General features: G+C 39.6%; 3 protein-coding genes across 10 annotated transcripts in view; 2 read left to right on the top strand and 1 right to left on the bottom strand.

The window, feature by feature from the left end:
- Window positions 1–1,517: 1,517 nt before the first annotated feature.
- On the bottom strand, window positions 1,518–17,756 carry LOC121947419 (transmembrane prolyl 4-hydroxylase-like). Its single transcript, XM_042492474.2, has 9 exons — window positions 17,008–17,756; window positions 15,494–15,575; window positions 8,584–8,780; window positions 8,346–8,436; window positions 6,943–7,105; window positions 5,421–5,606; window positions 4,587–4,677; window positions 4,252–4,375; window positions 1,518–3,392 (listed from the first exon to the last, which is right to left on the bottom strand). The coding sequence occupies exons 1-9, from the start codon at window positions 17,356–17,358 to the stop codon at window positions 3,178–3,180; spliced, it is 1,500 nt and encodes a 499-aa protein (XP_042348408.1). The 5' UTR covers window positions 17,359–17,756; the 3' UTR covers window positions 1,518–3,177.
- On the top strand, window positions 12,302–15,221 carry LOC121947420 (secreted frizzled-related protein 5). The gene is made up of 4 exons (XM_042492475.2): window positions 12,302–13,016; window positions 14,282–14,457; window positions 14,530–14,616; window positions 14,744–15,221. The coding sequence occupies exons 1-4, from the start codon at window positions 12,448–12,450 to the stop codon at window positions 15,061–15,063; spliced, it is 1,152 nt and encodes a 383-aa protein (XP_042348409.1). The 5' UTR covers window positions 12,302–12,447; the 3' UTR covers window positions 15,064–15,221.
- A 2,183-nt stretch (window positions 17,757–19,939) lies between the features above and the next one.
- The window catches only part of LOC121947316 (cyclin-dependent kinase 17-like), a 53,643-nt gene continuing 46,309 nt past the window's right edge, over window positions 19,940–27,273 (top strand). Inside the window, exons 1-2 of one of the 8 annotated variants that reach the window (XM_088082098.1) lie at window positions 20,113–20,131; window positions 20,261–20,366. The gene's annotated coding sequence lies outside the window, so the exon portion shown is untranslated. Of the gene's footprint in view, window positions 20,367–27,273 lie in introns of all 8 variants that reach the window. The other 7 variants (XR_006106070.2, XM_088082101.1, XM_088082099.1 and 4 more) reach the window with 7 other exon arrangements.

Here is a 27,273-nt window from a genome sequence, read left to right on the forward strand (position 1 = left end):
GTGTCATATTTGCTGAAACCATCACCATAGTCTGAAACAAGAATGAGACAGTCAGTAAAAAAGAAAAAAAAAGTCTCTCCACCTCCTCGTAATGGCATTCGCTAATCAACCACAGCGCATTAAAAACAACCAATCACAGCAGAGAGGTCGAACTAAGCAGCACTGAGCGAATATGAATGAAGACTCTGTTACTTCATTACCTATTTCTCATCTCAAACATTTTAAGAACATATTTTAATGTACTGTTTAGCTGTAAAAAAAAAAAAAAAAAGAGTTGTAAACTGGCTGCCATGTTGGATGGCTGACTAAATTACCAAGCACAGCCCACTGGCAGAGGCAACTTTCTCATTTTACAGCTAAGCAGTACACTGCAGTGATTGACAGCTGCGTTAGAGACCCCTCAGCTCTGATTGATTGTTTGTGTTCACATGCAGTAAGGCCATTAGAAGAAGAAGAATTACAAGTCAATAGAGTAGGCAGAAGAATTTTTTTTCTTAGATTATTCATCTCATTTAGAGCTGTGTGAATGTAGACAGTTGCGGCAATTATAAAAAATTTGAAAACACATGAAAAAAGTAATACTATAGTATGTCATCAAAAATCGTGAAAAGGTCACAGTATAGTATGCTGTTCAAAATAATCAAAAATGTCATACAGTGTCATCAAAAATTATGAAAAAAGTCATATATGCAGTCAAAAATCATGCAAAAAAAATCATAGTATAGTATGACATTAAAAATCATGAAAAACAATCATAGTGCATCAAAATCATGAAATAAGTCACAGTATTGAATGTCATCCATAATCATATAAAAGTCATAGTCATCCATAATCATATAAAAGTCGTATGTCGTCAAAAATCATGAAAAAAGTCACAGTATACTATATAGTGCAAAAATCAAAATGACAGTTACTTTATCAACAATAAAGTTGTGATCTGCAGTTTTTGAGTGTTTGAATAGGTACATGCTAGGATTTTTATCTGCCAACTCTTCTCTCCTCCTCTCTCCCCACCTTCAATGGCACAATTGTGCTCTCACAGAGGAGTAGCCAGGAATTTCAGTGCTCATATAGTATCAAATAGATCCCAATAGAGCATTCGGGCCCTCTCTGCGCTTAGTCACTATAATCTTCAACACAACTCTAACCCACTAGCACTGTGATTTTGGGGGAGTAAAAACCTAAAACATGTTTAAACTTTGGATTGTCAGTGTCCATCTGAATGCATAGGTACCTTCACATTTTTTTTGATTGCTCACATACAGGTGACATACGAAAGGATTAGCCACTAATGTCATTGGTATATATGCCTACAGTTGGAACAGACCGACAGGAACTGGTGCCAACAGGGTGCTAGTGCAGCACTTGCCAGATAGACCACAATTAAAACCATTTATGAAAAAAATGATATTTAACTCACAGAGGCTGAAAGTGCTGTATTTGATGTTGGGTGACATCTAGTGGACATTGTTTATACTAACAGGTTTGCATAAGTGATCACACTCACAACACCACTATAGTAAAACACTGCTTTTTATGTTAAATAACAGAACAAACACAGTGAGATACAGTAACAGATTCAGTGCAACATCAAGCAGTAATAAATATGCATTCCTTTAACTTAAATCACCAAATGGTGGTAATAAATAACACTTAAATAAATACTCTGAAACAATTAAATATTTTTGAGTTATGAAGATAAGAAAGACAAAAATATCAAAGAATTACACCTGAAAACCTGGCCTCCCACAGCCAGTGTGGCAAGCTATTATTTGTCCAGTCAAGAACAGCCCTGCACTTATAGTAGATGCGGCAAACCCTCATTAAATAAACATTTCATGATAAAGGCTCATTAGCTCTGGAAACTAAAGAACAGCATACACATTAATAATCTCACAAATATCTCCCTCGGGAACACATTCACACATTAATGTTGGTATATGGCTTTTAACAAAGGCTTTAATTCTATAACAATAAATAACACTGGCCTGGAATGGGGGCAGCTGCCTAGTAAAACTAATTTGGGAGGCAGGTAAGCAGGCTTGTCTCTTAGACATGACTGCATCTTTTTCAAGCTCACATCACGGCATCCATATATATCTGTTATCCTCAATAAGTTATATCTTATTTAAGATGCGATTAAACAAAGGATGGCAGTTACTCTGTGTAATTCATGTGTATTTGTTATTTATGTATCATAAATACATTGTGATGAAACCTTGGTATCTGCCAACCACAATTACTTATAAAAATCTATTTGAAATGAAACACACTTATGTATTAAGTAATTATAGATATCCAAGCATTCGCTTGAGACACATAATATAAAAGAGAGATTTAGGGTGTTTTCATACATGGTCCCTTTTAACCCTACAGGCAGACTTAGAGTGGTGAGTCAGCATTTTCATGCGCCTATGTGAACACTCAGACGAACACAGACCACAATAACTTAACTTATGCACTGTGAACAAAAAGTGCTTTAGGTTTGCTTTGCCTTTGTATCTTAGTCCTCTAAATGACATGCTATTGCACTGGGATGCTAACCATGTCCGCTGGTAATGCCAGCAAGGAGGAAGAAGAGGAGTAGTTTTGGCGACTGTCTACAATGCACAGAAAATCTAGAGTTTTCCTCAACTTTCAGCATAAAAGCAAAGGGCTTCATGAGCATGATGCAGTGCTGAATCAAAGTAAAAAAAAAAAAGCATAAAGTACTTTACAACCAAATTTACCACCTCTCTCTCTCTCTCTCTCTCTCTTTCTCTGCCAATGTAATTATTCTTATTATTAAATATATATAAATATCCAAAGCAGCAAATGTCTAAGCTCCAGAGGAACTACAGTGTGAACATAAAAAGTACTGATGCCCCACCAGAGCTGATGACGTCTTTCAAATGAACTGATCGTATGTCTCCAAAAAGAACATGGTCCCCTTTCTGTTGGTCCACTTTTTGTTCTATATTAAGACAACGTCAGTTTGGTTTGTCTAAAAAGGACCATATGAGAAAACACCCGTACTAAAAGGAGGAGATATCTGAGATGCTGTTTTGTGCACTTTCCATATCGACTACAGCATCTGACACTATGAAAACATCTGTCAGCCCTCACTGGCTTCACAGATACAAAACAGACTCTGTTTTAAAATTATGTTCAATTTGTCATGTCATTAAAAAAGCCTGGTTATAAATCCTGGTGGAGGTCGCTGTGTGAGAACGGTTGGTAATGCTCCTCCATGCCCGACTTAGCTCGATGCCTTTGAGCAACTAGTCTCTGGTAGCGGGCCTGCTGCTGGTAATCTGGGTCCACATTTACCCAGCTGTTGGCCATCCACTTCAATCCACGCCTGACTGGGCAGTCGCCGTGGAGGGAATACTCATCCAGCTCACCCATCCAACCTTGAAAAGACAGGGGAGAAGATGAATAGTATTTATGGATAATTGAAACTTTCAGAGATAACACTGGATAATTAAAGGACAAAAAAAACTTTCTAAGCTAAAGTAATACAATAAGATGGATTCTGACTGCCTGAATAGGTTATCCCTGGTCATAGGAGTCACTTATACCCTTTTTTCCCCCTTTTTTTTCACAGACATTTAAAAACGTTTATCTGTCTGCTCTCCTGCACAAAAAGACATGAGAGGAATCCTGCAGCACGCGCTTGGAGAAAGGAGTTGGCTGCAGTTGTCGAGAGGTCACTGCTACCCGCTTGGAGGTACTCCGGAGACAGTCTATCTCTGATGCGGCTCGGTGCTTCTCAAATGATAATAGAAAGACAAATTGGTGCGGCATGGTTTTACTCAGCGCTGCCAAAAGGAGTGATGGTAAAAGGGTATTAGTCTTCAATAAAGTTGGCCTGCTCCCTCTGAATCCAATTGAATAATCCTTTCAGACCAAGAAGTTATCAATATCAGAACAGATTGAATGAAATGAGCTGCAGAAATTAATAACCAAGAGTGGAGAGAGAAAAAGAAAATTCAAAGTACAGAAGACATGGAAAAAGAGGGAGCAGAAAAAAGTAAAAAGCTTTACACTTAATAATACTTTGTTCCCGACAGGCTCCCAGTCCATCATCTGAGCTGACAATGGCAACTTTCCGTCACTCAATTCTGAAACAGATCCTGCTTTCCCACAAGTAATTTACTCACTAGGTTAATGTGAATAATGTGGACAACACATTTTGGGATTGCAACAGAGAATATCATAAATTATCACCTCTGCAAAGTGTGTGCAAATAATGCAGCTATTTGTTCTTACCTCTGCCATCAGAGAGATGGTTGTACCAGAGGAGAGCTGTCCCAGCAGTAGGTTTTATTCTCACGTTCCCTCTTCCACATGTCTCCTGAGTATCTGTCAAATCAACTCCATCCTGAACCAGCGCCTAGGACACATGAAACTGTAAACAGCTTTTTTCTAATCATTTATTTTGGCACATTGTGTTCACTTGGGTGTCAGATTCCTTGTCATGGGTCAGCACTGTCTGCCTGTTAACGGCAGCATTCAGGTCATGTTCAGTTCTCATCATTTCACAGTGGCACTAAAGAAAAGAGGCACTGCTGGTTTTTGAATGTGAGCTGTGAAAGCAAACTCACCTCCTCTTCATAGGTACGGTTGTCTGCCACAGGAAAAGTGGTCTCACCACCTTCCTCTACAGAGCTGAGGTAGAATAACACGGTAAGATACCTGGGATGAAGACATCAACAAATAAAGATTTTGGTAAAAAACGTCTCCCCATACTCAAGCACCGGCGCTATGAATAACTATCGATGAGCAACGACAAAAGTTTGGCAATCAAATTATATCAAGTAAACATTTCGAAACAGGCACAATTTTTTTTTGTTTTCTCACGTAAAACTGATCATGAATCTACTCACTATTTTTTTTTTTTAAGATCACAGGTTTATCTAACCAATACACCAAAATCAGTGTAAATCTACAAAGACATAAATTAAGAAAATACACATGTATTGAGTTTCTAGCTTTGATACATTACCTTAAAAAATAATGATATATTCTACCACAGGGAAAATTTGAAATTTACAGCAGAAAATTATTATTTTTTTAATTAAAAGATAAATATTACAAGAAAATGAGGTGACAATTAGTACTTGTCTTTTCTGAATTAGCAGCAGAGAGCAGCAGAATGCCTGTAGTAAGCATTAGCAACAAGAGAACGTGAGAAGGCACATCTGCCAGCAATGTATTGAGACTGTGGATTATTAGTATTAAACCCATTTCAAATATTCAGAATTGATATGTATTGATAAATCAATATTTGTGGCCAACATTTGTAGTATGATATATTATAAAGGGTGTGTATCTGTCAAGGTAGTCAAATGAAAAGCTAATATAATCAGGGGGTAATAAAGGTTAAATAAACTTGCAAAATACCTCAATATAAACCACAAAATACTTATCATACATACCTGCATGAGACTTCTGTGAGGGCAGACTTGTTTCCGGCCAGTCGTGTGTGTGCACAGGTAGTCTCTGGATGAGAAGGACTGCTATCATGGTGGGCGTTACTGAAGTCTCCATGCTCATAACGAATCACCTGCAGCGGCTCACTCAGCTCAACCAATGCAGAGGGCAGACGGGTCAGACTGGTTACTCTGAACAAAAGCCATGAGAGAGCAAATTTAGAGATACACCGACTGCAATTTTCTTGACTGAATTCGATTTCCGTTTTTTTTTTTTTTTAAACTCTGAACTGCTGATTTCAGCTCTTCTTTCTTTAACTATAATTGCAAGCACATAACCTTTCTGTAATGAAATTTCAGTTGTATGTTCACAATAAAAAAATGTGACTTTAAAATAACTTCATCATTTTGTCCAAAACTGCACCAGGTTACAGGACTTTCTCTAACTAGAAACAGGGCTGGCGATATGGAGTAAATCAAATTTCATGATATTTTTTGACCAAATACCTTGATATTGATATCACAATGATAATGTTAGTTAATCAGTAATGTGGGTATAATGACTGAGAGGGTAGAGACAAATAATAATACAGCAAGAGCAGCCTGTAAAGTTCATACAATTGCATCACTTTACTGTAATGCAGCCTTTAAAGTCAGGAAAAGACAACAGTTTAGATATTATGATATTCAAAATCTAACATGACATCTAGTCTTATATTATGGTGTCAATATAATATCGATAACTCAAACAAATGTCAAAATAAAAAACTGCTCCAGGGGACTGGATGGAGCTCTTTCGTACAAACTAACATTGCAGTATAACCGACTTTACTTTAATTTATCAAAAGAAAATAGTTGCAACAAATTTATATAAGCTCAAACAAATGATGTAAAAAGCATAGAAGAAGAATCGGAGAAAATATTCTGCTATACTGTCAACTATTTATCATCTATCTAAAACAATGTGCTTTCTTAAACCAAACTATTTATGACTCAGTATCTATTTGCAATAATAAAAAGGCATGTTTACAGTATATATGAAGTCCGACTCCAGCGGTGACCAGCATCACCCCGCCTGCTCCACAATGTGCGCACAGCACTGAAAGAGAGGAGAGGCCCCGCGCTGCTGGCTGAACAGCTGATCACTGAGATTACTCTGAGCAGCATATGTGGGAATAAATAACAACTTTTTCCACGATGGTCTGAATAATTAAATTTATCAGTAATTGCTTTTTAGAAATAAAGTTGCTAAGAGGGTCTACAAAATTGTTAATGAGGGGGCGTGACAAAGCATCTGTATCTGATAATGAGAACAGGTTGCAGCGGTTGAAATGAGAGTTGCTGCTGTGTGTACGAAGTGAACCATTGTGTCCAACTGCCATATCCCATCGAGCTGAAAATTGGCTGATTATGTTAACCAGCTGACTGATTGGTGCATCCCTAGGTACAATACAAGTATTTTTTAAAGCAAGAGTTTTGGGCTATTATCGTAGAGTATGACAAAGTGTGTGTATGTGACAGTAGTTACCTCTTCCTGAGTGTCTGCAGCACATGGTGGGATCCCGGGCCCTGGTGAAGCCACGTATGTTTGTTTCTCTGTTTGAAGTGACTCCTGAGCTTCCCGCTTCGCTGTTGTCCTGGGCGCTGGGACACATCATAAACACGTCTAAAGTCTTCCAAGGTAAGCATCCCTGCCAGGAACACCAACACACACACACACACACACACACACACACACACAATACTTTAGTAAACTATTTTTATTCCTCCATGTAGCAGAGTGCCTGAGACATAAAAGTACAGTTACAAAATAACCTCAGAACTACAGACGTGAATGGAGCACTGTGAAATTATTAAACCACTCTTTCAGTTATGCAGTATCACGATTCCAATTCAGTTTCATTTAATATTGAATTTGTGCACAATGTAGTGAACTATAACAGCCTCCCTTCTCTCTTCTCCTCCATTCCTTATCTCTTTGTCCTAATGTATGATGTTTTTCTCAGCTGAATGAATGTCTGGCCACCATCAGTCCCCCAGGGAGACCGCACCCTGACTGCAACAATAGCTCCGGGGTGACAAAGAAGAGGTGGCCAGGGAGGGGGGTGAGCTGACGAAAGAGTAGTGAAGGAAGGGAGGGGATCCGGGGGAAAACTAAGAAAAGGGGTTGGAGGATAATCAGTTTTTAATGAGATAGGATGAGGCACATCCGGACTTGGATGTGTAACGCCTGGCACAATGGCATCAGGTCAAAACAGTGTCACCCCTCTTCCGGCCTTGCCACACACAAAGACTTGCACGCTATCACAGCCACCCGTCAGCCACTTACTGCTAACAGTACACAACCACTGCAGAAACACTGAATAAAATCCCTATAAAGTTTTCTTTTCAAAGCACAGAAATCAGATTTCAGATGTCATGAAAACCTCAGTCTTATATCAGAAAATGTTCTTTAATTACAAATTCAGGTCATGGTTAAAAATTCATCCAAGCTGTTACATATATGTGCCCCAAATTATTTTAACCGATTTAATTTAACCTGACCGATTTATCAGGTTTGCCTCTCACATTGCTATCAGCATATGTGTTTTTTTTTTATTTAAAGTACTTACAATAAAAATCTTGTAACAATAACAATCTTGTTCATCAATAAAATTTCCTGAGGGAGGTTCCCCTGGACCTTCCCACAAAGACCTAGGCTAAGGCCCAGTGTCCTCATATTCTATAGATATAAATATATATCTATAGATAATCAGAATTTCAGCCAATATATCAATATCAGGATTTTTTTTCTCCCCATTATTGGCATCGACCCGAAAAGTCCAGTATCTGTCTGTCTATAACATCTTTATACCCAGTCTACAATCAAAATAGTCACAAATGTACTGAAAGACACTCGGGCAAACACACACTAACCAGCGGGACACTAACCTGTTGGGCAGGCTTCCAGACTGGAAAGTATCTCCCGCAAGTTGTCTGGATTCAACCAAGTTCCATCTTGAGAGTGTGAGTGACTCACAATCTGAAGGAGAGACCAGAATATTTTCTTATTTCAACAAAAAGCATTCTGGGAGTTCATTTACTTTTTCATGACTAAGAATAGATTTGTTTTGAGATTCCATTTCCCTCCAGCAGCTCTGTGATGTATAAGATATTTCTCTCTTGTCACCTCCTGCTTCTGCAGCAGCCCATCCTGGTTCAGGTCCAACAGACTGAAGACCTCCTCTGTGCTGAGGGAAAGGAGTGGCTGGTTTGACTCCTCTTGTCCCTGGCTGGGTCGTTGCATCTGGCTCTCCATCAGACCCTTGAGCTGAGCCAGCTGCACCACCACACGGCACTCCTCCTCTGACAGGAAGCCAGGGATCTCTGGCAGGATCAGGGGAAAAAAACAGTGTTGAATGCAGCATTGGACGTGTAGTAAGATCCTGCCAATACTGTTCAAAGATCCTGATTTGAAATGGAAACAAATTTGTTTTTCCATTCTAAATTATATGGGGTCTGTGAGGTCTATATTTTCCTAAAGAGAGTCTGAGAACAATCTCAGTGAACTTATTTTAATTCTTGTTTTTGGAAGCACAGATTAACTGGCACACTATGTAGCCAAAAACACAATTAAGGAAATGAAAGGCCTATATTATCATAATACCAGTAGGCTCTCTGTCTACCCAAGATTAGATCGAGGATCAACGATACACAGTGTATTAAAAAGAGTGCCTTGGAGATTATACAATGCTAATAAAAAAAAACATGCAGCGTTTAGCTGAAATCCAGGGTTTGTTCACAGTTTAACTGCCTTGCATAGTGATTTACCCGATCACATGTGGAAATTACACACAATTAGTCAGCAGTGAAGCCACTATTTGACGAAAAGCATGCAAACCATTTATTTTTAACTGCAGATTCATAACAATAACATAGCTCTCGATGTCTATGCCATCACTTCAAATCCATTAAAAAATTTCTCAAGTCTGAAAATTCCCACTCGCCTCTGCACACACACACGGTACTTTATTGCACACCTGAGACGAGGAGTGAGTGATTTAAGTGGATTAGAAGATCTCTGTTGACGGTGCAGGCTTTATCTGTCAGACTAAATGGATTAATCCAGATTGCCAAACAAAACCTTTCAGTGTGAAGAGGCAATTGTGAGATAGTTTGATCAGTGTATGCTAATAGCAGTATGATTAGGATGTGTAGGCCCCAAAAAGCAAGACAAATCCCATAAACTACTTATCACGGTGCATTAGTAAAACACAGACTCATAACAAGCCAATTGTTTTAGCACCTCTTATTTTATCTGTGCTAAATTAAGTCATATGTTTAAATAAGACAGACTACAGGAAGAAAAAGAGCTAGATATCAGAATGAGATTTAGAAACAGAAATGGTGTTGTAATAATTATAGTATTAATTATACCTTTCTGTCTTGCATGTTTTAGTAGCTGTTTAAGTTCAGGAACTCTTTAGTGAATGTAAACACAGACTGTGTGTATAATGAATATAAGCTATTCCCTTCTGCCACTCCCCAGCGTGCCATTTGTAGTGTAGAATATCCCATGGGCAAGTTTAATGAGTGATGACACTGGACTTCTCCCAGAGGGTGGAAACTGTGCGTTGGCTTCTGGGAGCCAATAATTGTTAATATTAATGAGTACAAAGCAGTAAAAGAATCAGATTTAGTTTAATCATTCTCATTTATACCCACTTATTAGAAATGTTCTAAGCCAACCCCTTATCAAAACATTTTCCCTTTTCTCTATTTTTGAGATGTGTCCCTAAACATTTCTTTTGCTTGGTCAGCACGGATTTCAAATTGGATTTTTATTCTAAAAAAGAAAAGACAAAGAAAAAAAGAAGCCTCTTTCACATGGCCTGTTAAAGGCAGGAATATCATATTGTTATGCTGCCTTGCTGTTCCAAATCAAGGGAACAACTGCAGAATGCAGAGGATAGAGTTGTCTCACATTTGAGCAAGGGAGGTAGTAACAGCGCAGAAACAGGGTCTATGTAGAGGGAAGAGCCGGCAGGATGGGATTATGAGCAGGATGGGTGTGACATTTTAATGGCGTGTTAGGCCCCACGACAGTAGATTTAAAAAGCAGCAGATAGCAGTTAGTGGCTAACTCAAAGAAGAAAAACAGCAGCCATGAATGTCTGCAAATTGGGAAAAACAATTAAGTTCGGGAGCTCCTCACCCTCAGAGCTAGGGATGAGATCAGCTGCCATATAACCGGGATGGTAAATGATTGTTATTGCCATGTTATACCACTGTTATGGTTTATAAAGCCCTGCCAACACATATGTTGTGAGGCAGGAGCTATTGGGTTAAATATTACATGCAAATGAAGAAAAAGACGGCTCACACCCTGCAGGGGTCCAATATTCCAAATTATTAAATGTACCAAGATAGTGACGTCTCAAGCACACTAGCTCATCATCAGACACGTGCGTCATGCCTCTTTTGCTTCCACGATGCCAGCATGCTATCTAAAATCACACATTGGAGCAGCGTGATGCTGCAGTTGTTTGGTTCTGTGTAAAAATGCAAAGGCAGTGTGTATAAGGGAGTTCGTAGCGGCCTTACTGTGAGATCTCTGTGTAAAAGGGATCTTAGTTACACTAGTGAACATTTGTTTCACTTTGAAAAAATCACATTCACATAACAATTTGTGCATTGTATTAGATACATCTATTTAACTTATTCAGAGGTAAGTGTGACAGTACAAATGACTCTTTCATGCTTCCCTCCTGTTCTCTTCCAGCAATCCACCCATGTCTGTAGGTCATTTTCCCTTTTAATAAAAGACTTCCGGCAGGTTGGTTGCCTGTACAGTAGAGACCTTGTTTGTCACCCTTGTCTTTTACACTGTCCCCACTTGGTTAATCCCTATTGTACAGTCAAGCCTCATTAATCTGGATAACTGATATGAATGAAGGGGGACCGAGCCTTCCTCTTCTCCCTCCCACCACTGTCTCTTACCCGCCCCCCCTGTAAATGAAGTGACCTGCTTGTCTGAACAGGAATCAGGCCATGGCTGCACAGTGGGACAACACCAATTTTGTTTGTGTCCTACGCACAAGCAGTGCGCACTAGAGCTGCAACTACTGATTATATTCAGTATATATATTTATTATTATATATTTTGCTGATTATTTTCTAGATTAATCAATTTATCATCTGGCCAATAAAACATCAGACAATAGTAGAAAATTCCAATCACAATGTCCAAGTGCCTAAGGTGATGTCATCAAATGTCTTGTTTTTTTTATGACTAACAATAAAAAAACCCAAAATGTTAAGTTTAGAATAATGTAGGACTCACTTTGCAGAGAATTAAATTAGTAAAAATGTTGGTGTTTTCCCTCAAAAATACATTTTTAAAGTATTTATTTATCAAAATAGTTGCACACTTTTTTTTGTTGTTGACCAACTTATCGCTGCAGTTCACTTTTAGAGAGTTTCTGCAAGTTTATTATCCTCTCTTGAAGGATTACAGCTCTGCAGTGAGTTCACTGTGGGAAGTGTAATTGTCTCCTTTCTATTTTGGGCATCTTCTGTTTCTCATGAGCAGTAAGTATTCATAAAAACATCCAACTTTCCCTCTTTGCAGGAGAGGAGAATTTTAAAAAAGACACGCAGAAGCAAAGAGGTCAGGGAGGGACAGGGTGGTTTGCTGTAGGTTGGAAGAAAATGCGGGATGGAAGGAGTGGAGTTTCACTACATGAGGGCCAGTCAACTCAGGCAGTCGGGGTGGAAACAGATGCCAAATCATGCACCTTTGAGTTCCGTCAAACACACTTAAACCTGCTGATAAATGCAAGTGCATCCACATCTCTAATAACAAATTAATGTGTGCCCCACCCCTTTCCCCTGCTGTCCTCTACACCTCCCCTTACCCTTTCCTATGCAAATATGATCACCACCCACTATAAATACACCTATTCTGCCTTTCTCTCCTACACTGTCACACTGGGGTCTCCATTCACGCAAGAGACAAACTTCAGGATTTCTCCTCCTTCCAAACTTCTGTCCCATGATGACTGCAGTGCTCTGCCCTCATTTTATCAGAAAGTCCTCCCATTTAGCATCCCTGCTATTTCTCCTTCTGCTCGCTGGGCCGAGCAGCACGACAGCGCTCGGTCCTCATCGAGTGAAGGCAGGGCTGGACGGACGAGCGAGGGCTGAGGGCAAGGTTAGATCTGGAGTAAAAGACAAGGGCGGGGACAGGGCTAGTATTGAGGGCAACACTGAAACTGGATTTAGAGATACTCGTGTTTCTAGACCAGGAGCTGCAGTGGGAGAGGATGGTGAGGTTTGGGGGGATCCTGGTACTAGTAATGGCTTCAGGTCCATGCTTTCTATAGGTGAAGGTGGACTGTGGGAGCCCCGCAGTTCCTCTCGCTGTGTCCCTATCCCATCAGGCATGGCTTTGTGCCAAAACATTGGATATGACACCATGAGGATGCCCAACCTGCTGGGGCATGAGTCTCCAGCTGAGGCTGTGCAACAGAGTGCTAGCTGGCTGCCACTACTTGCTAGAGAGTGCCACCCTGATGCCCGCATCTTCCTCTGCTCACTCTTTGCACCCATCTGCCTCGACAGGTAAGTTTACACAAAAAAACTTTCAGTATTAACACATAGTTTCTACTTGCAATGCACAATATGCCAAAAAATCATATTAAGATTTTGACAGGTAATGCGATTGAAAAGAGGGTTGTCTTCAGGTATCAGCCTTTTCAAGATAACTTTTAACCAAGTTTAAGACTGATTTTTAAGTAATTTTACTCGTATTCAAGCACTGCAGGTGAGTAAAAAGGTAAATAGTATATATGTGGTCCTGTGCAGAATTAAGTTTTATAGAGGAATATGTTTACTTGAGTGAGTTAGGTTGATCTACATTTTTCCAACATGCAAGTGCACGTATAAAGCAAAAACACTGTATTAGGTTAAGCAGTAATTGATGCCTTGCCAAAAAAAATTAAAAGATAATAAATTAAATTTGACAAAATGTTTGTGGAAAGTAAGACCTGAAATTAAATAACTTTTAAGGCCCAGAATGTATTTATTAAAAAAACAAAACACTTTTTAAGTTTTAAAACTTAAGACTTTAAGGACTTGCAGGGACCCTAATTGCAAATGAGTCACACATTTAGTGATGATTGTAATTTTTGCATTTGATTTTAACTGAAAAAAAAGATTGAAAAATGATGATTGAAGTGCTTTTTGCTTGGGTCTGTACCAATTAAAAGCGTCTTCCCTTAAATCTGGAAAATTATTTGTGGACTGGGGCATCTCTGTAGTGCCACAATGCTTTATTTGTAAAAGTATACTGTGACACATTTTACCTTTTTTGAAAAATTTCAACTCCTGCAATTTGGTTATAGCACTAGGCCATTTTGCGATTTCTATAATGTGCAGCCTGTTTGACTTTTTGTAGAAACTGTTAGGTTGAGAGGAACTTTTTGTTTAGAAATGGTTACTTTTGTTATAGTGTGGTAGCCAGGGTTTCAGCAAAATAACCACCCTTACAATAGGCTGAAAATGACCAGTGATGAATATAAAATAGCTAAGATTAATGATGATGACAAAGTTACATAGGAGCAATGTCATCAAGGGTTAACACCTTTTGAAAGCTATGCAAATTGGAGCTGATATCTGAGGAGAAGCCCTGGTTTCAAACAGAAACCAGGCCATCAAAGCACTTTAATCTCCATTTTGTAACATTAGCACCTCTCAGTTTAGAAAAGAAAAACAAGTAACCAAATGTGATTTAATCCAGTCTTGTCTATTACCCACCACACCATTGATTCACACCATTCATCTACTCAATGCTGACCATGCTCCCCTCTTCATCTTGTCATTATCAGGTTTATATCACCCTGCAGGAGTTTATGTGAGTCTGTACGGGACAGCTGTGCACCAATCATGAGTTGTTATGGTTACCCCTGGCCAGACATTCTGCGCTGTGACCAGTATCCTGCAGAACATCGCATGTGTATCTCCTCTATCACCAACAGCACAGTTCACACAGGGGGACGTAGAGGTAAGTGACTGGCTACAAAGATAAATATGCTTGATCCGACGAGCAATTTAATTAGGGGTTTGACCATTTCAGTGCCCCAGGCGAGCTGTCGGGATTGTGAGCTGGAGGAGGCCTCCTCTTCAAAAGACACACTGGAAACCTTTTGTAGGAGTGATTTTGGTAAATATCAATACTCATCTCTTCTAAGCTTTAAATTAATTCTGGACAATTCATAGAAACAAACATAACACTGCTCCTTATAAAGTTGAGACCAATCACGGTTTGTGTTTGTCTGCTTTCTTCCCAGTTGTGAAACTGCGTCTAAGACGGCTGAAGTACAGCCCAGTGAGTCTGTCTCAGTTCTCGCTGGCTGCCAAATTGGACGTTCTAAAGCATGGACCCCTGTTAGGTGGGCAGATCCGCTCCCGCATAGAGCTGTGGCTGGAGAGGGATGCCACCTGTGTAAGGAACATGACAAGGCACCACGCACGAGGCGGGACCTTCCTAGTGACAGGCACAGTGCAGGGGGAGCGCCTGGTGGTCAATAAGGCTTATGCCTGGCAAAGACGAGACAAGAACCTGATGGCAGCTGCACGAAAATGGAAACATCACAGATGCAGGAGCTAGGATTATGTGCTAGGTTAGAAAATTCAAAAGAACTGAAATGTGGAACAAGCATTAAACAGCTATGCATAGAGAAAGGCCAGACATAGCATGTAGAATTTGACTAAATACTTACAACTGTGAATTATGCTTGGTCTAGTCTTTTGAAAGAATTTCCAAATTTCTGTGGTTATGGAAGAGATAACAATATGCAGTCAGCTCTGCTGGACACAAAGGAGCTCATGAAGTACCAACACAGTGTCTCTCCAGCAGTGGAGGGCAAAGAAAAAAAAAGATGTTTAATGGAGAATGTACATATTTGTGAATTTTAAGTAAATATCGCTGGTCTATATTCGTATGACTTTGAGAAAAAAATTAAATGTTGCCTTCTAAATTCTGATGAAATGCCATTTATTCATGAACTTCATATCACACCCAAATACAGCGTACTTACCAAAAAGCAGAGGTTTCAGGCTCATCGTCCTCATCTCATGTGTCCTGTCTGGCACGAGGGACACCTGCTGAACATGACCCACCTGCAGGAGGACAGGAAGCATTATCAACACACTCACAACATGAGGATTTAGATAAATGGACATTGCTATAGCAGCTCTATGTCACTTAGAATTCTGATAAATTTAGGCAGCAAAATCCCAAATTAAATCCTTTAATGGCCTTACAGCTATTAGTGAATGCCTGTCGTTATTACCCAGGTTGGAAGTAGGCAATAACTTCTGCTGCAACTAATGATGATTTTCATTGTTTGTTTTCTACATGCCATGAAAAGATGGAAATGTTGATCAGTGTTGCCCAAATCCCAAGATAATTTCATCAAATGTCTTGCTTGGTCAACAAAAACAACAAACAAAAAAATTGTTTAATGCCACAGAGAATTAAATAAATCACAAATTTAACAGGTTAAAATCAGATTTTTTTTGTCTTAAAATATGACTCAAGCCAACTAATTGACTCAAATTAGTCAAATCAGATTAGTTGGTGATTGATTTAATAGTTGGAAACTAATACATTAACTGTTGCAGCTGTAAGTAACAGTGTGTTTTTTTAAGCCTTGAGAGTATTTTACAAGGTAACTTAAAGTACATTTATGTGAAATATCAGTAAGGGGCTGTTCTATATTCATCAGAGTATGGGGTGGCTGGGCTATGATTTCTGTTTTTTGTTTTTTTTTACCCCCCCCAAAGCTTAAAATATTTACCCTTGAGTAAGTGACCAGGGGAAAATGCATGACACTCCCTCCACCATAAATTAGTTCTTGATTTCTAAAAACTTACCCTTTGATGTTTGAAAGTGAAAAGATGAAGATGAAATTGTGGAGATGAAAAGAGACTTGGTTGTTCACTCATGTCCTGCATGCTGGTCACTTAGTGCAAACTGTTCATTTTTGGCCAAATTTTACATGCGACGTATTGATTTTAATTAAATATCACTATTTTAAGCTTAGATTCAGTTATGTTTGTTTCCTGATGGAAGCATTCATCACTCATGTGTCCAAAGACCGTTGAAACTCTGAAAATCCAACGACAACTTCTGTTTATACAGTTTCTGTCTAAGATATGATGATTGAGAGTTATCAGCAAATGAAAGCTGATTTCTTAAGCAAATGCAAATCCTCCTTAAAAATAAAATCATTAACCATTGACCAGTGTGATTTTAACAGTTCTTTATTTTAAACTTGCCTTTCCTTTTGGGGTTCTAAGGATATTTGAAAAAACAGTAAGTCGTTCCCCTGAGCCAAAATAATAATTTTTAAAAAAGCACAAGCCCCCTACCAGTGCTTATATTATTAAATGACAAGCCTCCCCACTTTTACACCCACTCCCCGCCTCATAAATAACGAACAGTCCCTAACCATATTTTTACTCGGATAACACTGACTGCTCTGCAGGGTTATCCCTGTGTGTTTAAATGTCTTATTTCATTGTACTGAAATAAGGCCGGTTTTCATACCCGTATCCCCTCAATACGAGGCAGACTGAAGCTCTGACTGTAGTCCTCCACATGTAGCTCTCTGGAGTCCGGGGCAGGCTGGGGCAGAGGGGGGCCGCCCTCGCTGACTGATGCTGGGGTGGCCCCGTCTCCGGGGCCGTTGTTGTAGTGCACGTACAGCAGCAGGCCGATAACATTCAAGATATATACATGAAAGAAGACCATGACCACCACAAAATAAGCCCGGGAGCAGACACTGCTTCTCTGGATGTGAAGCCGAGTGGAGCGGAAAGGGGCTTTGAGGGACGACGGTGGTTTGTCGCTGCCGTCATATCCTTCCTGCTCCATCAAATCTCCCAGAGCGCCTTCCATGTTCGCACCAAACTATCGCAATGGAAATCTGGAGATAGTTTATCTTCCTACAAGGTAAGGTTACTTCCGGTGTCTATCACTTTACGTCTGTTTGGTGGTGCGGTTTGATCATTAGCCGGCTGCTTGACGTTAGCAAGTCTAGCTAGTAAGCAAACCCCATTGCAAATTCTTGTCTGTTTCGATAAAAATCGACGCTGTCCTTTCTGCTGTTTTTACCCAGAGAAACAGTGGATCTCTGAGCGAAAAAGCAGGTGTGGCGACAGTCGTTTTCTTTCATAAATAATTGTGTCATCATTAACTAAAGTCCCTTAATCCCGTGTTAGCTAGTTTATCTGGCTGGTGCGCTGCGCTGCCCCTGACAACCTGCCTAACAACAACACGGACAAGCTAACGACTGCTTCCGGTCCCACGGTAACCGTTAGCGGCCTCTAATGGTCAACACCGGAGAAAAAACAAGAAAAAGAAAAAAGTCTGGACCATAAAATGACTTCAACACGCAGAAGAGATGGAATAAACAGCTACTTGTGTTCTTCATGTAAGTAAAATTACCTTATACAATAATGTAATATTTCACTGCAGGGAAAACTTTATTAGAGTGATTGTTGCTGTAGCTATTAGCTTGTCAAAAATGAAGTAGAAAGTGCAATATTTGCCTCTGAAATGTTGTGTAACGCAAGTTTAAAGTAACAAAATTTAAATACAAGTACCTTAAAATGTTCTGAAAGGGATAGTTCAGGGTGTTTTTTTTCAGGTGGTGTCGTACAGGGTACTTGTTCATAGACAGTTATGTCAGTTAGCATACCCCCAGTTTGAAGAAGGCAAGAGTCTGACATGGAACTTTATAGATATTAACCCTTTGAAACCTGAGCAAATGGGTTTCAGTGCTTTAAAAAAAAACAAAAAAAAACAACAACATGGGAAGCAGGCAATGAGCAACTTAAAAATAACCCACAACTGGCAAGAAATTTGTAAAAAGTTAAAAGAAAATTAACTGAAATAAGCAAAATAAATACATTAAGAAATGAAATAACAAAAATGGGAAATAGAAAGTGCTAAAAATAAAATAATAAATATAGCTAAATAGTACTAATGTCAGCACGCCATCAGTATCAGCAGATATTGGCTTTAAGTATCAGAATCGGCCCATGTGCAGCTTTCTGCCGATATCATAAACCGATTTTTTTTTTAATTGACAAAGTGAACACGTACAAAACATCCTAAATTGAAGTATTTTTCTTTTTTTTTTATCACAAAAAATGAATATTACATCAGAAAGGCACTGTATTTTATGTTTCCATCTGCTGGTGTGCCATCATGATAAGAGTATGCATAATATGATGTTAATTCCAATGCAGAACAGACCTGATGATCACTAAAACTAGGTGGGGAAAAAAGAAGATATATCAATATTGGTATCGATTATCATCCAAATGAGTTTTTGTATATTGGCATATTGGATATTAGCAAAAAATCCAACATTGTGCATTCCTAAAGAACAGTGAGGACCTTTCTAACTCTCAAAAATATTGAAAACATTATGCCTTCAAGTATCTGGTTGTTATATTATTGGTATTACATTACTGTTGGTTTAAGCTTTAGGCTGTGGTTCCGTAGCTTTCCCTCTAGGATTTGCTTTAGTGAATAAATTTGGCGCATGAATGGAAACATGCTGCTGTTATTTTAATTGACCACAAGGTGGCGATAAAGACCAGACCGGCAGGCAGGCTTCTCCTCATGAGCTGCATTTGCTGTGTCACCTGTGATTTCTGACGTAATTGTTGTGGATGCAAGTGTTTCCCAGAAAAAAAAGAATAATAATTTAGTTTTAATGGCTTCTATGTTATAAAAAAAATAAACAAAAGAAAACTAACAAACAAAAACATTTTATGTCATGTGAAAATGTTGTCATTGGGTCTCCACAGTTGTCACTAGAAGTAATAACTTATGATAAGGTCAATATAAAATAATACAAACAAATTGACCAAATAAACCCAAAAGCAATTAAAGAATTAAAACCACAAATAAATTGAAATTATACAACTAAAACATAAATAAAATAGGTAAAGAGAAATAAATCAAAAGAGTAGGCTTTTGATATCAAATGGAGAATATGCTGTTACATGCTTGTTAAATGCGTTTTGGCTGCACTTAAATCTAACCGAGTTGACCCAACTCATAGTGTATTTAACATGCTGGCCAGTAATTTGTCTGATTTGTGTCCAGTATTTAAACCTAACAACTTTGGAACCAAAGGGCAAGTATTTCAAAAGGGCAGGCAAATTCTTTATTGGTCGATATTTTCACTCATGTTGATGCCAACTAAGCAGTAGAGGATCATACTGTTGAATTTCCATAATTTCCAGTCCATGCATTATTCACAAGGAATTTCTCTGAGGATCATATTCGGATTGGAATGGAGTTTGTATAATGAAGGCTAATTTCCCAGATGACACTGCCCCCCATATTAGTCTGTCGGATCCCCCTTTTTATAAAGAGATGGTGTGGGGTGGAGGTTAGAGAGTCTGTGTCTGAGTCTTTGCGTGGGGGCCACTTTTGGAAAATGACAGGCGCGCTGCAGCCTTTTCTGGATTCTAGGATTCTTCTTGGATTTTAGGACATTTCTAAGACGGGCACACACACACACACACGCATGCACTCACACACCCCTTGCGGTGTTTTCCGGGATCACGCCACCGCTTCCACTTGGGATCCACACAGCAGCAGCGATATGGCTGATCATCACCGGACGGGACGGTGCTGTTTATAAGCGAAAGTAAAGGCAAAAAATGCGTTATTACAGGTCCATGATGCACTTGCTCAGGCAACGAGACATTGCGACACGCTATATAACCCAGGGATAAGAGTTACCTGACGGGTAAAGAGGCAATCTGGTGTGTTTTAGGGGAAACTAGTTGGAGGAACTTGTCGCAGTGGATTCATCCCAGCGTGCTGCCTGGATTACCATACACAAGTGGAACAATAGTCTCCTGCAGCAGAAACACTAGCAGGTCAGTGCCAGCGGTATTTTGGTTTGTTTGGTTTGGTTTTAGCTTGTCCTCGCTCCACATTTCGATCATGAAGCGACAATGTTGGGGCAACCATAACCACGATTGTCCTAGGCTATCACCTGACATTGCAGGTGGAGTTCTTTTTGATTTAAAAACCAAGGGATTTTTAACTTGATTATTCTGCGTAAGTGTAGGTCTTTGTGGAACTGATGTGTCTTGAAATATCACTGTAAAAAAATATGGTGAAAACCCTTTACCATGGGAAAATGTATGTGACACCATAGCGGTTAAAAGTGTCAAATACCCCCCAGAGCAATTTATTTAACATCTACGTATTGGTTTTGGGGTCCTGAAACACGTAAAGGCACTATCGGATGACTCAGTCCCATTCACATGGAGTTTCTGAGCCGGTCGGGTGGCTGTGTAACTTTTCTTTGCCCTGCCTGACTCTCCTCCTCCCGGATACTTGCGTCAGGAAAACACGGGGAGAGAGGAACTGACCGAATACGCAAAAGGCCTGGAAGGTAGAGGAATCTCTGCCAGGCAGGCCCGACACCAACTGCGTGTTTTTCGATTGAGTCCCGTGATATTTATCGTACGGCTGCTTGCTGCCCACTTATGTGCGCCCTGCCCGCAGTCATATCTGGTTACATGGCATATTGTCGGGACTCTCGCTAATGTGACAGTCCAGTACTGCGGTCCTGCATTGTTGTCGATAACCTCATGGATGTTCGCCGACGGCACCGACACCAGCATAGGTTGATCATTTATAGCAAAAGCATTTTTATGAACACATGATGTCTCAGCAGCGTGTTGGGAATATCATTAAACGCTAAATTATTCATGTGTATCTCAGTGTGGGATGTCCGGATTGAAAATAATGCGCATTTGTCAATGCTTTCCTTCGCTTTTGCCCTTTGGATGCACCCCCAAAGAAAAATCTTAGTAATTATCCCAGAGCAATAACAGCTTGGTGTTATTATTGTATATATATTCTATGGTATAACTGTCTTATTGCCGTGACAGTTGGCTGCCGTTTTGGTACCTGGCAGTCTTTAAAAACACCACAGAAATGTATCACTTTTGTAATAATAATAATTATGGTGATGATAATTTTTGTTCATATAGCACATGTCATACAAGAAATGCAGCACTAAGTGCTTTACAAGGACATTATTAGCACAGAGTGCTCCACATGAAGACAGAGTGAACATGAAACAGGCCAGCAAAGCAATTAAGCATTAAAGGCAGTTCAAAATATAAATTAAGTGCTTAAAATTATTAGAGAAAACCACAAATCCTTAAATCAATCCAGATACGTACATTTTAAAATAATTGCAGCATTCTGAAGTGTTAAAAGAAGAGTTTTAGTAAGTCAGAGCTAGTTGAAGGCTAGAGTGAACAGATGAGTCTTTAGCTTTCTTTTCACAATATTTAGTGAGCTGGCTTCTCTGATATCAATATGTAATGTGTTCCATAGTAACTGACAAAGGCTGCTTCCCCAATTTTCCTTCGGCTGTTGCTGGGAACTTCCAATAAACCAGTAGCAGAAGATCGCTGTGTTTGTGAAGGTAAATAGTTGACAGCTTGGTCCGAGCCAGTTTAGAGCTTTGTATACAAGGAGGAGGACCAAGTGGGGCTTCCTGCATGGTCTTATTTTCTCGTAGTGTAGTGTCCTGAAACTAATTACTGTGCAGTTGCACAGGATGCACCTGTATCTGTGCGTTGTGGTTTGAATGTCACCCAGATGTGTGCTAGTCTTTGTTTAAATAATAATGATTTTATTCAGGAAAGGGCTTCACTGAGATTAAAATCCTCTTTTTCAGGAGTGTTTTAGCCAGTAATAATAATAACGACATGTAATTATACTAAATAAGAAATTTTTGCCGAAGTTTGTTGTTATCATATGTCAACTTTCATTGGAATCATGATGTGATCATATCATGTGATCATTCTGCAAAATTCTGTCCCCCAAATTAATTATTCAATGCTAATTGTATATGTACACATTTACATGTGTGAAAAGCGTTGTTTGAAGTAACAATGGAGCAAAGGTTTTTGCATTGAACAGAAATTTGACAATTTTTTAATGTAATCTTTACAAACATTTGCCATATTTACACTGGACAATTTTAAGTTTAAAAATTTCAGCTACATTATCCAGCCCTATGTGAGTTATAGCAATCTTTGAGTGACCCCTTTAACCCTTTAAGACCTGGAGTGACATCACTTCTCTTGTGCTGCTTTCAGACGCCTTTCACAAGTATTTCGAAAATAAGCGAGGGAAAAACATATTTATGATTATCACAATTACAATTTTTAAAATTATGTTACAAAATTACTATAATTTTAAAGCACCTTTTCCTGGTTGTTTCTGTTTTACTGAAGTTTATTTTTTGTTTTTTTATTTTCGTGTACTTTTTACTATTTTTAAAGATAATTTTTGGCTTTTGCCTTTATCAGGTATAGTACAACTTAAGTGTGAAAGAGGGAGAGACAGGGGAAGAAATGCAGCAAAGGCCCGCAGGTTCGAGTACGAGCTGCGGCCCTTTGCCTCATGTCATCCCTTCTTTCTACTATTTGTTTTGATAAATTTTGGGACATGCCTTCTTTCATTGCTCATTGCCATCTTCCCATACTGTTGAATGAAATCAACCCAATCTGCTCAGGTTTTAAAGGACCCCAAAACCTAGATGAGGCTGTTGTGGTTGAAAATGGCATTTCAAACCTTTTGCCTAATATCTTTTTGCAGTCTTGTGCCTCTGCCTGGTTATTCATGTCCTTCCCATAAGTCCGTCTCCTCATCTAACTCGGGAGATTTAAGTTAAGTGACAAAGGAGATGCTGGAAGCCCACAAGGAGCTTGTGGGCTTATAAGTAGAACAGGCAACTTTTTTGGCTTTATTTATTGGTTTACGTGTGCGTTTGCGTGGATGTGTGTAGGATTCTGTAGTTGGGCAGATTTGTGCATTACTCATGCATCCTCAGGCCGCATCGCCAAGCAGTGTTCGGAGTGCCACTGAGTGGCCGTTCCACTCTGCCACATTGTATGTAAGTGCATGCATGCGTATGATTCATGTGCCACTGAATTGCAAAAGAATGCTCGTTTGTTTGTGACAAAAAGGAAAGACAGAGAGATACAGGAGGTAAGACAATATCTGTCCTGACTACTGGTCAATCTTTAGACATTTTCCCTTCTGCTCTGATAGAAGTCATCTCTGTCTGTGTGTGTGTTTGTACATGTAAGTCTCAAACTTGCAGCTAGCTAGTGTGCATGTACACTGCAAGTCCTCCAGTCCATTTATTATTTTGCTTCCTAAAGAGGCATATTTTGCAGAGGAGTCCCAGTGCAAGGCTGGCAAGGATCACATGCTGCAGCACTGAGTGGCATCCCAAGCACTGGAGGGCTGGACGTTTTTATAGCTGACATGCGTGAGCGTTTCTGCATAGGGGCATAGAGAGAGAGAAGTAAGATAGAGCGATGTGAAGTCTCAGCTTTTCACTTCTCTCTGTCTCCTTTCTTCTTCTCTTCACCTCAGAGACAGAAACTGCGGTTCCAGCCTGGGCCTGTAACCTAGCAACCCAAATGGTGTGTGTCTTGAATAAATCAGACTGTGTTCTTCCTCTGTCCTCCTCAGGGGTGTGTCAGTTCACCTCACCTCCATGCAACCACACACACACACACACACATGTGGAAACACATGTGCAGATGCTTGCAGGCTGTTAACAGGCACACACAAATAACTTGCTACAAAGCTGGAGATGGTTTTATTTCTTGACTCCTTTGTGTCACTTACCCTATCAGCCTTAACAATTTGTTTCATTGCAAATGCTATGCTATTAGGCTCACAAATTCATAAACACTGTACTGTATTGCTTTCAAACAAAATGAAAACAGCAGAAGTGCTTCTAGTGTCTTTGAAGGAGTGAGAGCAGCCTCTGTCATCTGGAGTTTGTCCCTCCATTTAGTGGGAGTGATGTATCAGAGCTGTTCGTGGTTTGCCGGGTGTCTGGTGAGTGTGGCTTGCGCATGCTGCAGCCTGGAGCCACATGTCTCGTCCCACTCACTGTTGTGCCTCCGCCAAGCTTTTCACACTGCCACGTCCATCTGCACAAGACGAGACTCAACATCCAACGCACATTCATAACACATCATTCTTCTTGAACTTTATTCTTTACATCTTGACCAACACAGATACACTTATATATGATCCCCTGGGAAATACCTTACATTATCCTTGAGTGTCTCTTAATGAATGCAGCATAGCTCTAGTTTTAACATGCAGAAATATTCTTATAGCATCAAGAAGTAATAAAAAGATGAAAAGTAAATAAAAGTCTCTGAATTCCGAGTAATTTTTCTTTCTTTTGAAAACATGAGAAGGCAATGAGCAACTTGACAACACATGGTCCTAAAATAATAAGGAAAAAAAAGTTACAAGTTACATGAAAATTAACTGAAAATATGTATTTATTTTTCACAAGGAAACTGGAAAAAAATGTTTTTATTTTGGTAATCATTTTGTCATCTTTTACTAATGTCTTGCAATTTCTGGGACAGTTCTCTCCAAAGTGGTCATTGCATTATTCTGCCATGTTTTCAAAAGAAATCAAACCAATTTGTTCAGGGTTCAGAGGGTCAAATAGCTCGTGAAAGGCATCTGATTGCAGCACAAGAAAACTGATGTTGATCAAGATTTCAGAGGGTTAAGATGTCAGGAAGACATGTTTCTATATAGATATATCCATTTTACACAGCCAAAAGAGAAGATATAACCAAAGCACAATGTAACTAAAAGATGGCATGTATGTCTGGTATTTAAAGGGCTACTTCACTGATTTTCAACAATCTTTGTAGCAAAACAATGTGAGTAGTATGTGTAGATGAACTTTGGTACACTTCCCTCCATTTAACCAGTGCTTAGATACACCCCCCCCCCTCCACCTCCACCCCAGATAAACTCTGCTGGATGACGTAAAATACTGTCTAACGTGTCTAACGTTGATCAAACAGTAAAACTAGTCTGTGCTGATTTAATATAAATCCAGATTATGTTACTGCACTGCATATTTCTCATCAAATGTTTTCAGACACATATTTTAAAGCCCCCTTTAGCTGTAATAGTGAGAGCTTGTGAACAGGAAGTGGGCGCCATACTGCTTCCTGCACAGGGAAAATGGAGGCAGAAAAAACAGAGATCAAACAGTCAAACTAGGCAGTGCTGATCAAATACAAACCAAGATGCTGTTTCTGTGTTGCATATTTGCTGCCTCTAATGTTTCCAGAAACATGCTTTTGCTTACCATTTAACTGTAATATGAGATCGTTTGTTATTTGACAGCCGCCATTGTGTCGAATGGACAGATTCGCAATACATCAAACCATAAGCAGGAGTGTTTATTGGTCTGGTACAGCGCAGTGTATCGTGGTAGTTGTAGGTTTTCTATCTCTTGAGCAAAAGCTAACACCTAAGCTAACAGTCCTTTTTCTCTTTTTTTTCTCTGGTCATATATTTTGTCACCTATTTTAAAAGTGTTTGTGTCTTTCTCCTGCACAGACAGCCTAGTTTTATTTGAGGACTCTATTTATATTGGTGAAACACTTTTTTTAGATTTTAGAAGATTTAGTTTAAAAGCAGATGGGAAACGTCTACAGACTATGCAGGAATAAGTTATTAGTTCAATATTCCCACAAAATAATGTTGTTTGCTTGTTTTGTGTAGCTGTACCATATTTCATCATATTATAAATAAAATTGGAAATCTCAGCTACATATATAATATACAGTGGTAGACTGAAGTGTTTCCCTCTATGAGCGGCTGGGTAATGAGATTCCCACTGCATTACTGTTCGTGCTAATTCAACAGAGATAAGATGAAGACTGTGAAATTAGTCATTATTGTGTGTCTGTATGTGTGTGCGGGCATGCCTGGATGCAAGTGTAAGTGTGGGTTATTGATAACACTGGTATGTTTTCATCTGGATAATAAGCAGTGCATTACATTATCGGCTGTTCCCCCGTAACGTGAGTCATTTATTTCTGAAAATGTGTGGATGACGGCTGCAAGGTTGCATGAGGAGAACCCGGTCTCCTTGTCCAAGCAAGCTTCTTCGCTAGTGGAGTCTGGAAAAACATGCAAATGAGGGGGGGAGGGAGATTCGTTCCATACTGATAATCCATGGGTGACGGATGATATGAAATGAATGTGAGTTGCTCCCCTTTTGTTCCCCTTTTTAACTTTTTTTTCTCCATCTTGGAGAAATGCCTCCGGCTGAGGTGCGAACCGCATCCAACTGGGCTCATGTAAATTGGCAGAGTCAATGCTGTTAGCAATGGATACTCGCTTAAGCGCATCTTCTTGTGTAAAAAAAAAGAAAGCCAGTGGTCCTGAGTGAGGATGGCTGGGTTTGAATTCCCTCAGAGCACTGGCTGCCTCTAATAGGCCTGAAAGACTGAGAGCCTGAAAGGATGAATGGCTTTTGTTGAAGCCTCCAAGGTTGGACACAAAGAGAAAGGCAGTGGGTGCCGTGTTTGTGTGTGTGTGTGTGTGTGTGTGTGTGTGTGTGTGTGTGTGTGTGTGTGTGTGTGTGTGTGTGTGCGCGTGTGTGTACTTGAGCATGTCAGCTCTGGAGCCCTTATGGGTTAGATAGAAGTAGCAGGAAGTGGAAGGGAGACAGAAATACTCTGCCATAGCTGCCTCTACCTCCGGGCCAGTAAAGCAGAGTGTAGAAGACATAGCGCACAAAGTAACTCCAGCACACACAAGTACGCTTGTGTAAAGACACATTTACTGTACATAAACACATAAGCCAGATTTAAAAGTCAGCTGAGGGGCACTCTAAACAATATCTAACTTTGAAAGCTTAATGACGTTAAGAGGTATACACATAGGCGAGTCACTAGTGAA

This window comes from Plectropomus leopardus, chromosome 9 (assembly GCF_026936395.1).
Source record: "Plectropomus leopardus strain MGB_pleo_1.0 chromosome 9, ASM2693639v1, whole genome shotgun sequence".
Lineage (NCBI taxonomy): Eukaryota > Metazoa > Chordata > Actinopteri > Perciformes > Serranidae > Plectropomus > Plectropomus leopardus.